The following is a 12203-nucleotide window of genomic DNA, read 5'->3' on the forward strand; positions in this document are numbered from 1 at the left end:
AATAAGTCAAAAGCCCAAATGTCAAATGTAATTATCTTTAAATGGAAAGTAAACATTTTAGCAAACTTTAATAATTTATTGAATCTATTTAACAACTGAGGAGATGCAATGATGACATATTTCCTCCCTGGAGTTCTGTTTCTGGTGAATATTTCCATATATTATGCATCAAAGTCCCGATATTCAAATGATGTGGATGTGAAAACATATGCATACGGATATAGGGTTTTAAAGATACACTCAGCTGCTCACGATTGAATATGATACACTATACTGGATTCACAATTGTGTTTGTATCGCGGTACTTAAAACTGAAATAGAAACTGAAATTTAAATAATAGGTTTTTCGGTTATATTTCTCACTAATATTAGTTTTTTTTGCATAGCTAAATTTAAAGAAAAATGGCAAAGGTGATAAGATGCTGTTTATTGTCAATACTTGTTAAACATGCACGCCTGGTTTCACAGACAAGGCTTAAAGACGCACTAAAATCAAAATCAACGTTTTTTTTCTTTTATTTAGAACATGTTAGCTTGAAGGACAGCTATAATCGGATATGCTCATATGCGCTGACAAAATTCGCATTTAGAAGATATAAGCGTTCAAATCCGAAGAGTCCCGCCCACTTCATGGAAGCAGCATGGCATATCAGTCACTTGTATGCACGTTGTAATGTCCTACATGGTGAATGACACATATATAGGAGATATATCAATCAGACAGTGTAAACATGTTGTATATTGGGATGAGTTAAGACAAGTCAACGGAGGAGTCGCGCGAGCGGTTGCACAACAGCACATACCGGATCACATGCGCAGGTCAGACGTGGACATCTGCTGAGGAAACAAAACGTATCTGACCTGTTTCAAGTCTCCACAGAATGTTGTATGTTAAGGCTATATGTAAGAGATCACAGCCTTGATGAGTAAAGGAGAGCTGTCAGGTGGGCAACCTTTCCTTATTCATTGCTTTTAGAGGCATTATGACTGTCTACCCCTGAATAGGATCTTTATTAAACACACACACACACACACACTCTCCCCTTCCCCGAATGTGTCTCGACCTTTCTTGTCAGTGGTCTCAAGGGAAACGGAACATTCCCAAAATATCGTTTGAGTTGTAATAGGATTTTAATCGAGGTTTTAATCTATTATCGGCCCCACCCCCACCCTGCTTTCCGGTGGCAACCCGCAGTGTCAGAAAGCGTTTCCACGCTTCACTTTAGATGTGAACCGTGCCGGAGCGAGCAAAGCAAAGCTGTTAAATACGGCCAAACCCAAGCCCGAATCTTTAATGCAGAGGAATTTAGCCCCTAATTAAACCTTAATATCATGTCAATTCAAATTAGCGCGGCTGGAGGCGAGCGGAGCGCACGCTCCGGCTTTTCCCTTTTTTTATTTCTCCGGAGAGAAGGGAACACAAAGAGGAGAGAAATGTCAGCGGGGAATGACGTGATAGATTAGAAATATTAAGGTCCATTAAATGGAAGTGTGTGTGCTGAGCGGAGCAGTTAAATGTGCGCTGTGACCCTGAGGGTTGCTGACTTTCCTGCTGTTCATCCAGACTCGATTCTCACACACACACACACGCGTGCGATCTGGCCATCTCGTTCTGCCCCGGCCTCATTCTGTACAGGGGCAGAGGGTCGTGATTCCAACCAGGGGAGGCATCATTTCGTCATGGTGGTCATATCATTTGTTGGGAATATTCAACTTCAATACACTGATTTCGAGCGTCGTGTTGTTTCTCATAACAGAAATTACAGGATGGATCCACATTGTAATTGATTCTCGCCACTGTAAGAACTGTCCATTTGGACGGTTATAAAATACAACGTTTTTTGTTTATTGCGCTCGGAATGCAAAGCGTGAAACTGATGGTGTGAAGGTGACGTGTTGCCTCTGATGATAAGTGCGATGAACCTTGCAATTTTGTCCAATCAAGCTAATAGTTCTTTCTGAGAAGCTGTCAGCTGTCTGTCTGGGAGACGTCCTTTGAGACGGAGACTAGCTTGGTGAAAAGAATCAATCTGAGATGACAGATTAAGTGACTTTAGGGCAAAAAAAACCTTTAGTGCTCAACTCCGTTGACAAGTAGTTCAAAGATATTAGGAAGGTGACTACTTGGACTGCTTGCATTTACCTCTAAAATGCTGAGAATGAGTTGGGTGATGCAGGGCTGCTGCCTATGTACAGTACTTTTATCGCCTATGAGACGTTAGGAGACGTGAGGCAGCTGGCTAGGAAGACCGTGCATTATGCCTTGGGGTGGATCACAGACGTGCAGGGGCGCGTAGCAGTTTCAGGACATAAAGTGACATGCAATGCACAGAGACCAAAGGATGAATGAACTGTGGAGCTTTAATGATGCAATTTGTGAAAACATTTTAGTAGGAATGCTAATAATAATTCGCTTATCTTATAACGTGACAAAAATTAGGGTCGACCCCCATTGGTCGAAGATTCAATGCATCGAGGGGAGGAGCCTGATTCGACTACCAATCTCACAGTCGGTGAGGTTTTATGCAATTGGAATTTTGCCATTTTGGTTATATGGGCAGTGGCGTAGCAGATGGGCACCAATGGGACATTTTTAGGGTGTGGTACCAAAACCCCCGGCGCATTTGAGTGCAAGGTATGGCTGTGACCAATCGCAGGACTCCGCGTCTTCTGTGCTACGAGACCGGTATAGAGAAGCGCCCGCAGATGACTCGCAAATGAATGTGTACACCGTTTCCAAACATCTCACTTACTGAATGGTTGAGCGTATAAATATGAATTAACGTTACTTGGGCTGAAGTTTACATGCGGTATTCCCATTGCTGTATTGTCAAAAAGAATTCACTGTTATCAAGTGGTTAAAAAAATAAGTTTGAGGCGAGATCTGGTCTAATATTGTATGGCACAGCATTGTAACATGATGTTTAAGGAAAAGGTCCATTGATTTGACTATTCGTGGCTTGTGTTTTGAATATACAGTATATTTCCCTGCATTTCAGACATTTTGCCTGAGCACATTGTGACTTGAATCTGGCTTATTTTGTTGTTTATTCATTATAAAGGTATATTGTGTTTTAAACAACTTCAGCAAATGAATGTTTGATTGTTTTTTGGAGCGCCAATGTTTTGCTGCACTTTGCGGTTTACCCTTGTTTAACCACCTGGTGTCATCCCCACATGCACGCACGCGATGCAACTTTGTCGACAAACGGCAAGGCCTGACAACTCTGATTCGACTATACGAAAAAACGAACTAAACCATACTAGCAACATGTTGATCATTATAGCGTCGTTTTAACATGTTGTTAGCATGATTTAGAACATGCTAGCATGATGTTAAATCTTGCTAAACTATGTTAGCATCGTCCTAATACAAACTAAAACAAGTTAGCATCCAAGTTTCGCCACGGCCCTACTTAAAGCAGCTAAAAACACCCTAATCTAGTTGGGTGGTTTAAGCTAATATTACAGTCTGGTTTAAGCTGGTTAAATTGGTGAAGAAGGTTGGTTTTAAATGGGTTTTTTGCTGGTCAGGCTGGTTTTATCTCAACATCAGCTTGGTCAGGCAGGACAATCGGCCAACATGTTCAAGCTGGTAGGCTGGTCTTAGATGGTTCAAGATGGAAGTAGTTGGTTTAAGATGGTTTTCCTGATTGGTCAACCTGGTGTTCAGAACCAAATTCCCAAGAGCTGTAAAAGAATACCATTCTGTATATTCATGCATCATATCAAAAGAAGGAAGTGTTCTGTCTTACATCCCAGGAATACTAGCGCTGAGCTCCTTACTTTTAGGTCTTGCCGTTCTGCTGTTTTTGATTCAAAGTCACTTATTACACCACACTTGCGACAGGGTCTTATTTCAGATTTCACTTAATCCCCGCCGGAGTATTCTGGTGGTAGAAGTCTTGCTCAAGGACACAATTATTACAGAGCAAGATTGTGATCTCGGTAATACAACATCCCAAAACAACAGATTCTGTGTGACTGCTGATCAAAATCGTTTTTTATGTTTCTTTGTGTTAACAGTTCAGACCATTACAGTACCAGTGTTTCCATTTATTACAGAACAATGTGTATTTATTTGCACACATTTGTGATTAGAGAACATGACATTGATCTTCATTGTTATATAGTCACTTTTTGAAGAAATGTGCTCTTGGCATTTTATCAAGCAGGCTATTGAGGTCTCACCCTGAGAACAATATTTAATGAATCTGATCTAAGCTTTATTATTTTGTCAGTCATTCATTTAAAAAACATTAAAAACAATGATTTGAGTAAACGACAAAATGTTTGTGTTGGCACGATTATATATTTTTCTGCAAGTAACATTCAGACAAATGCCTTCAGATCAAAAAGTTGATGGAAAAACATTTCAGTCAAGTGACCCCGAGATTTTGAGTAACGGTGTATGTGAATGTTTATTCGGTTTGTTTTTTACAGCACCGTGACGTCAGCCGTCTTCACTGTGGGGGACAACGTGGTGTCTGGAAGCGACGATCGCACCGTCAAGGTGTGGGACCTGAAGAACATGAGATCTCCGATTGCCACCATCCGCACAGACTCGGCTGTTAATCGGTAAGAGCAGCGGGTTGGCGAGGTGTGAGAACAGCTTCCTGAATCTTGTTGTTTCTGAAGAAGCGGGAAGAACGCATTACCAGTCTCAAAAACATTTGGAAAGTTGAAGAACTGTTTTGAAGTATTACAGATCCCATGAAATTTGACAAAGTGAAGTTGCGATTTTAAAGAGCATTTATTGGACAAAAAATTTGTGTCATATTTTTGTACGTTTCAAAAGAGAAAGACTGTAAAGTGTTTATATCTGCTTGAAATTATATACATTTTAATACCATTTAGCATATTGGTAACACTAACATATACTGTAGATGACTAAGTCTAGATCGTTGCCTTTTGTTTCTCATCCTGCAGGATAAGTGTCTCAGCGAACCAAAGGATCATTGCTCTACCGCATGACAACAGGCAGGTCAGGCTGTTCGACATGAATGGGGTTCGTCTGGCTCGCCTCCCACGGAGCAACAGACAGGTACATTTCATAGAGAGAGGAAGAGGAGGCTGTATTACATCTTTACTAGCTTCATGTTACTCAAACTCCCTTGCACTCTTTATGCACCAGACAGTACAGTTTTCTTTTACTTTTATCCTATGGCCTGTGCTCAACATGGCATTGCCTAAAAGAAACATTCTGCAATTCATTAAGGTTTAGCACAGTGCAGTGAAAAGAGTTACATGTCAGTCATTTGAACTGTGTATTCCCTTACCTGTCTACATTCCTCTCATCAGACAATTTTTCTAATCCAAGTACAGTATTTCAAAGGGTTAAGTTTTTTTCACTCTAAATTACTTGTATTTATTTGTTGTTGTATGTAATAAATCACATATTACTTTAAACTTGTAAAAATAATAATTGTAAAATATTCAATTTAATTGATTTCATAACTTTTTATTGTTTATTTTTAATTAAAAAGTTATGAAATCAATTAAATGATTTAAATACTAAAATAGTAAAATAACAGTAAATAATAATGAAGCAATTTTTTAATGGAGGTGAAAAAACAATTTTTTAGTAAATTAATTAATAAATAATGAAATATATTTAATGAGAATGTAGTTTTTTATTGAAATTGTATATATTGTATGTGGGTTAAATTCAATTTTGATTGAGGTGACCAATTTTTTTTAAGTTTATTGAATTATCAGTTACACAAATTAATAAAATCAGTCAATTAATTAAATAAAATAATAATTAAATAAACAAAACAACAACGGTTGATGGAAAAAATGAACATTTCACTTTAAATGTGGCGAAAAACTTTTTTTTGTTTTAAGACATTGTGTACTGCGACACTGCAGCTCACTTCCTGTTTTAATTCAAGTCGTTTGTCTGTATTTTACTAGTTTTGTCAGACAGTGTTGTCATGGCTAATTTTCCATGTTTACATGTATAAAACATGTGCATGTGTGGCATTATTTGCACAGGGTCATCGCCGCATGGTGTGCTGCTCGGCATGGAATGAAGAGAATCAAGCCTGTAATCTCTTCACCTGTGGCTTCGACAGGCAAGCCATTGGCTGGAACATCAACATCCCTGCCCTGCTACAGGAGAAGTGACGCACCCGCAACCCACATTCGCTCAGTCTCGCACGCGTACGCAATCTCAGCACAGCTCATCCGCACAATCGTGACTGAATAGTGAGCTTCATACCAGTCGCCGTCTGCTGTCCCGTGGTCAGATATCATCCCGTCATGCCTTGAACAGCGTGCGTGACATCCGAGGATGACAACGGCCTCCACGAATTCAAGTGAATTACAAACACCCATTTAATTCCATAGGCTTTCTACATATCTAGCTCTACGCCGACTGCTCTGTGGTCATATAGTGTGGTGAACTTGTACCCAGTCTTTTTACTCTGTTTTTACTTGTTTGCATGATTCAAGCTGGTACTCGTGAATTCTGAGAGTCTGGGACATTGACGAAACGTTCCTTTTCGACCCGTTGCTGTTACTTTCAATGATTTTCACTTTAGTGGTATTTTTGTTGTGCAATCTTTAATTTGTATGTACAGATAGCCTTTTATTTTATGATAGCATTTTAGACATTTTTTTTCTTGGTTTTGTATAGATTTCAGCATTGCTTTTTATGGAGATGAGCCTTTCACAGAAAATGTAGAGCACTCTGCCTTTGCGAAAGGAAATCTGCAATCATATACGCATCGGCGGCACCTTCTTGACGTTCTGATTGGCAGTGCCGTGCAAGCGGCCAATCAGCAGCTTTCAGTACTGCTGCAGTCCATTTGCATGATAAACCCAGCTCACTGTCAAATATGTAAAGCAAAACGCTGTATAATTGCTTTAAAAATCTTGTTCACCTATTTGAAAACAAAAAAGCGATGTGCAAGACTGTATGTAAGTAGATTGACTGTTTATAGAGCCCTGAAAATTGATGTTTGATGTTCCCTTTCATCGGTAGGGCTTTTCAAGTCATGTAGAAGTAAATACGTTAATCAAATGTTGACGATTTCCGATCACTAGTTCACGTCTTGGTCACTGCTGCACATTTGAAGAGAGGTTTTCAGCTGTGTGTTCAATATTGTAATATTTGTCTGTAATTATCGGACCAAAAGTTGTCAGCGACGTTCTCAATTGCTACTGATGCTTGACAGGTTTGCAGATATAGACGTGATGTGTGTCAACCACTTTGCTTTGCTCTGTACAAGATGTTGAAGATGTTTAACATTTGTTCAATTGAAGCTTTTCAATGAGTGTGTTACAATCAGTACAGTTACTGCATTACTGGGTTATTACTGAAACTACATTAGAGTTTGATAGAAATGCTGGCGGGAAAGTGTTCACTTCCCCCCCCATGTACTCTGTTAAATCAGGTGGGTCCAAAAGATGTTCAGTATGCAATATTTGTGTGATGTTCATATTAATGGACCCTCTGTATTTGACAGCGGTGAAATGTATGTTAAACGGCATATAAATGGATTTTACTCAGCTGTCATAAATCGCAAGATACCTTCATTAGACTCAATAGAATGTTCTTTAAAACTGTTGGACTTGTTTTTAGTTCTGTGGAGTATTTGAGCAATCTAATATGTATCTTATATTTCAGAGAAACAACATACTGCAGCTTAAGACAATTTAGAAATGTACAGTAAGTCATTCACTGCCGGCTTCAGAAATAAAGTGACATTTTTCAACAATCGCATTCTTGTTAGTTTCTATAAATATAAAATGAAAACAATTTGATAATATATAGCTTGTTAAAAATATCAACATAAATGTTCTGAATGTAAATATATTCTTTGTTCATTATTACTTTTGATTTCAGGTAAAGTAAAAGAGGAAGAGTTTTGGTTTTATGCACATGAATGTTCACTTTTAAGGTTGAACTGAAGTGGGGTTTACAGACGGCACAGTAGCAGCACATGCCTGTGGATTTAAATGTACACTTTATTGAGAGTTCTTATAGTTTTTCTTTTAGTCTTTAGATGTTTTACAAATTTCTACAAAATTTACAGTCATTATTACAATATTGCCATTCAATCATGCCACAGAATTACTTGATGCGACAGTTTCATCAGGGTCTGCTTCCATTATAAAAACCTAAACGGAAGTTTTCAAACATTGCCTACAGCAGAAAACGTTGTTTTTGTGCTATTTTAAACTTGGTGAAACATTAACCAGACATACGTGCACTAACATCATAGATTATGGACTGTCAAATTGGATCTCACACTATTGTCATAGCATGATATAAATGGACCGGACCAGTGTCTGTCTGTAGCATCAAAGTCAAGCATTAACAGAAAGATGAATTCCAAAGAGTGCAGGAGAAACAGAAGACAAAGACATCAAGCGCTGGCTCAAATGTTTGGTCGAACACTCCTAACAATCTTTCTAATACTACACTTGAATTAGTGTTGGTAAACAAGGTTTCTCACGCTTTAGCTGGGATGAACAGATAGTGATTCAAAATGTGTTACAATGATGAGAAATACAGTAGGCCTATAATCTGTTGACGTGAGAATAAAAATAGATATTATAGACACTAAGTTGTTTGTAAACGGTGGATACGTCACATGTGGAAAGGATTGACAAAGTAACACACTGAATACATACTGAAAGGTAATAAAATACACTAATATCAAATTATGCAAACAAACCATTAAAATAATAAATGAAACTAGTGAATTCAAATATAATAGTCGTGGAGGATGATGATGTCATATTGGTAGGCTAAGTTGCGTGAAAAACATATTTACAGACAGAATGTGATAATCTGAAAGTAGCTCGAGGTTTTGAAGCACGTATACTTAACCAAACAGAAACAAATGTACGTAATCCAAAAATTTAAATCAGACATTCATAAATTATGAGACGACCATTTTGGTTAAACATGGGGCAAACCGGCATGCGGATCAAAGGCTGGGTTGGGACATTACGCCGCAACGTGCTCGGTTTGTGAATGACTCTTTAATACTACACGCTACGTAATTTATGGACCTCCTAAAGCTCGATTTAAACTCTTTTCTTGTCTTTTGTGTCTATGTCAAATCGCTGACGTTTCCCCTTTCTTTTCACGTACCCTCTCTGCCCTGCGCACGCTGTGTTAAGATACAGCTCTGACACACAAAAAGAGAAAACCAGCGGCCAAATAGCATGTCGCCTGTGAACGGAAACGTGGATTGAGGTATTTAAGCAGCAAGCTGTACCGAAAAACAGCAAGTGCTTTGCAGGGACCCGGGGTGTCGTAATGGCACCATTTACATTAGCTTGTCACGATTACCTTCAACCTGCACAGCCAACATGGGGCTGAATTAACCTGTCTTTGCAATGTCAAACCCAACTCTGTTTTCCCCCTCTTTCTCTCATTTTACAGTCGTAGTAGAGATGAACTAAAAAGAGCGAGAGGAAAACTAGGGACGCATCATTCTGACAGGACCTCTAATTGGACAACATGTCAGAGCTCTTCAGGGGCAGGCCATCCGGAAACGGGTAGATAATGACAAGACGGCTCCTGTCTTTCACTTTGGCGAAGGTTAACACACATACACACGTTTGAATGACAGCTGCAGGAAAGATGCCAACGTGGAGAGAAAGTGGCAATCTTTCGCATCTGCTGGGTGTTGTGAGTACAATATGTCCCTGTTTTTAATGCAACTTTGCCCTCGAAGACAGTGTCCGCGGTTCTGTTAACTCTTAAGGGATTCACACGCAACATTTGAATTTGGATTACTGCAGGTAACCTCACTTTTAAAGTCCGTTCACACCAATGACGATAACTATAATGATAACCATAGAAGTTTAAGAGATGACAATTGAAGCGACTAGCTGGTGGAGTTCACTATAACAATAACAAATGAAGGTACTCAAGCAGTTTAGATAGACGCACACGCCTGGCCCGAAGTTAACTTCTAGTCTGTGTTTGGTTATGGGTCTGGCTAGTGGCTATAATATAAGATTTCATTTGTATTCAATTAGAATCAAACTAATCAACAGTTATTGACTCTTTGCAGAGGTCTACCAGAAGTTAAGGCCACGTTTACACAATGAAAACAGGAAATGTTTTTCTTTTGCGGTTTTGAAAAGATTCACGTACACACGACAACGTTTTTAAACAAATCTGCGTTTACACAGATCCGCAAAAATGACTAAAACGCTGTATTACGACATTACCAAAAAATTCCAGAGTCCCTGACGATTGATTGACGGTTTATTGGAAGGCGGACCTCCGTCGCTAAAGAGACCATACAATACAGAGCGCTGCATTTCTCCTCGTTTATGTGCGCACGCTTCTCTTCACTATGAATAAGATGGCGAAAAGTTTCGACATTCGATAGGATTCCTTCCATTGAAGCTCGTCAACAACGCCGTCGACAAAGTTGCACCACCATCTACTCGTCCTCCCGGGTCTGATCCAAAAGCGCCGTTTAAAAACCCTTTGCTGCCGTGAATGAGTATTGAGATTTTGCTGTAGATAAATAATTAGTCTCCGCTGGTGGTTATAGCACTGGTGTAGTAAATCTACACTTTCCTGGATAAGCGTTAACAAACTATTGCGCAGCGCAAAAAAACCCATGTCATCCGCCATTGTTGTATTTGTTTCTCCTTCGTTGTGTTTGGATGTACACACGCATACCACACCCCTACACATAATACACACGCGCACATCTCCCCCCAGCTTCTCTCTCACTGACCACCGTTACACAGACACCTGCTCATGTGAAATTTCACAGCATGCTCAAGTTCAGCTTGGTAAACTGCGGATTTGTATCATGTAAAGATGTGTGACCGATAGAAGAGTCACAAGCTATGTCTGAAATCGCCCCCTGTTCCCAATAGTGCCCTATATTAAGGCGACATCCATTTTTGTGGTGTGCAAATTCATAGTGGAAACTATAGTGAAATCCCATGATGCATCGCAATATTTGCCTTTGAAAAACTATAACTGAGCCTTTCCCAAGGAGCTGAGAATAAACATCGCATTATCGTCCATTGGTGTGAACGCTAATATGGGTATCGTTATAGTTTTCATTCAACTCTAAACTTATTGGGAATGTTCTGGGTTCAATATAAGTCAATGACAGAAAATAGCTGTGGCACATTAAAGACAAATCTGTGATTACAATAACACAAGTAAGGTAAATGGGGCTAGGCTGGACACATTAAAATGCATACTGTTTTAAATGTATAGCCACACACACGCATACATGTCGACTTGAGGGTGAGATAGCTCCCTTATCTGTGTTAGTTTATATCCAGTTTAGTTACTCTTTCAACTTTTGTGGGATACGTGCAATGACACCAGAAAGGGATGTGACGTAACTTCATGTAACGCCATTTATAACCGTTATATAGTTCACCCATAACTATACTGTACGTTCATCCACCTAGAAAAGTAGTTCTATCTCGAAAAGTATTTTACAGTTGAAATGATCAAATGTGTTGTACTGAGTGATTCAGATAAGTGCCTTAACAAAAATAATATGTGATTCACATTTTTGCTTTTCAACCCTCCAGACCACCAACCCGTGTACTGTACTTCCACTACTTAACTACAATGTTCTTTTTTCAGCCTATGATTCCAAAACACTCATTGACAACACCTGTATCATTTTCCCTTAAAGATTTTTTGGCAGTGGGACGTTGTTGACGTTGGGTGACAAAGGGCTTCCGTGGCGGTCGGTTAGAGGATCAAGGTGGTTTTGGTGGTGGGGGGGTGGTGACACCCAGGTTAGGCTTTCACTCTCATACAGTCATAGTGAAGTTTTCCTGCTCGGGAGGTTTTCTGACCCAGGTCCCCAGTCCAGCCTCCTGTAGACCCTTCAACCACTGCAGCTTCACAGTCTGGTAGGTGCCGGCGGCCTGCTTTGCTTCACTGTATAACAGCGACGTGTCATTCTGAGGCGCTCCGCGAACCACCAGCTATAGAGAAAGAAAACAACAAACAAAAATAAGACAAAAAGAAGCACTGTAAAAAGACAGAAACAAACAAATGAACGAGAAAGAACAAAATACAAACAAAAAAGAAAGAGAGGACGGGGCGAGAGACAGAAGAAAGTTATGGTGAGAGAGCAAAACAAAACGAATGAGCCGGCACAAACGTGGCGTTTGAGCAGCTGTGTAATCTCTCCATTTAAATTTCACAAGCAATTGAACATTCTCCGTGCTTTTGTGCA

The 12203-nt window shown here is 39.5% G+C and overlaps 2 protein-coding genes across 3 annotated transcripts in view; one reads left to right on the forward strand and one right to left on the reverse strand.

Moving 5' to 3' along the window:
- wdr37 (WD repeat domain 37) overlaps positions 1-7728 on the forward strand; it is a 32683-nt gene extending 24955 nt beyond the window's left edge. For both annotated transcript variants that reach the window (XM_079488295.1, XM_079488296.1), the window contains 3 exons: positions 4444-4578; positions 4930-5044; positions 5998-7728. In XM_079488295.1, coding sequence (XP_079344421.1) covers positions 4444-4578; positions 4930-5044; positions 5998-6129 — 382 coding nt within the window. In that variant the 3' untranslated portion in view covers positions 6130-7728. The remainder of the gene's footprint in view (positions 1-4443; positions 4579-4929; positions 5045-5997) is intronic.
- Positions 7729-11772: 4044 nt separating this feature from the next.
- Positions 11773-12203, reverse strand: part of adarb2 (adenosine deaminase RNA specific B2 (inactive)) — a gene marked incomplete at both ends in the record, with an annotated part of 80318 nt that continues 79887 nt past the window's right edge. The window contains one exon of the mRNA XM_079487971.1: positions 11773-11949. Within this exon, the coding sequence (XP_079344097.1) occupies positions 11773-11949 (177 nt within the window). The remainder of the gene's footprint in view (positions 11950-12203) is intronic.

This window comes from Barbatula barbatula, assembly GCF_947034865.1.
Source record: "Barbatula barbatula genome assembly, chromosome: 23".
Lineage (NCBI taxonomy): Eukaryota > Metazoa > Chordata > Actinopteri > Cypriniformes > Nemacheilidae > Barbatula > Barbatula barbatula.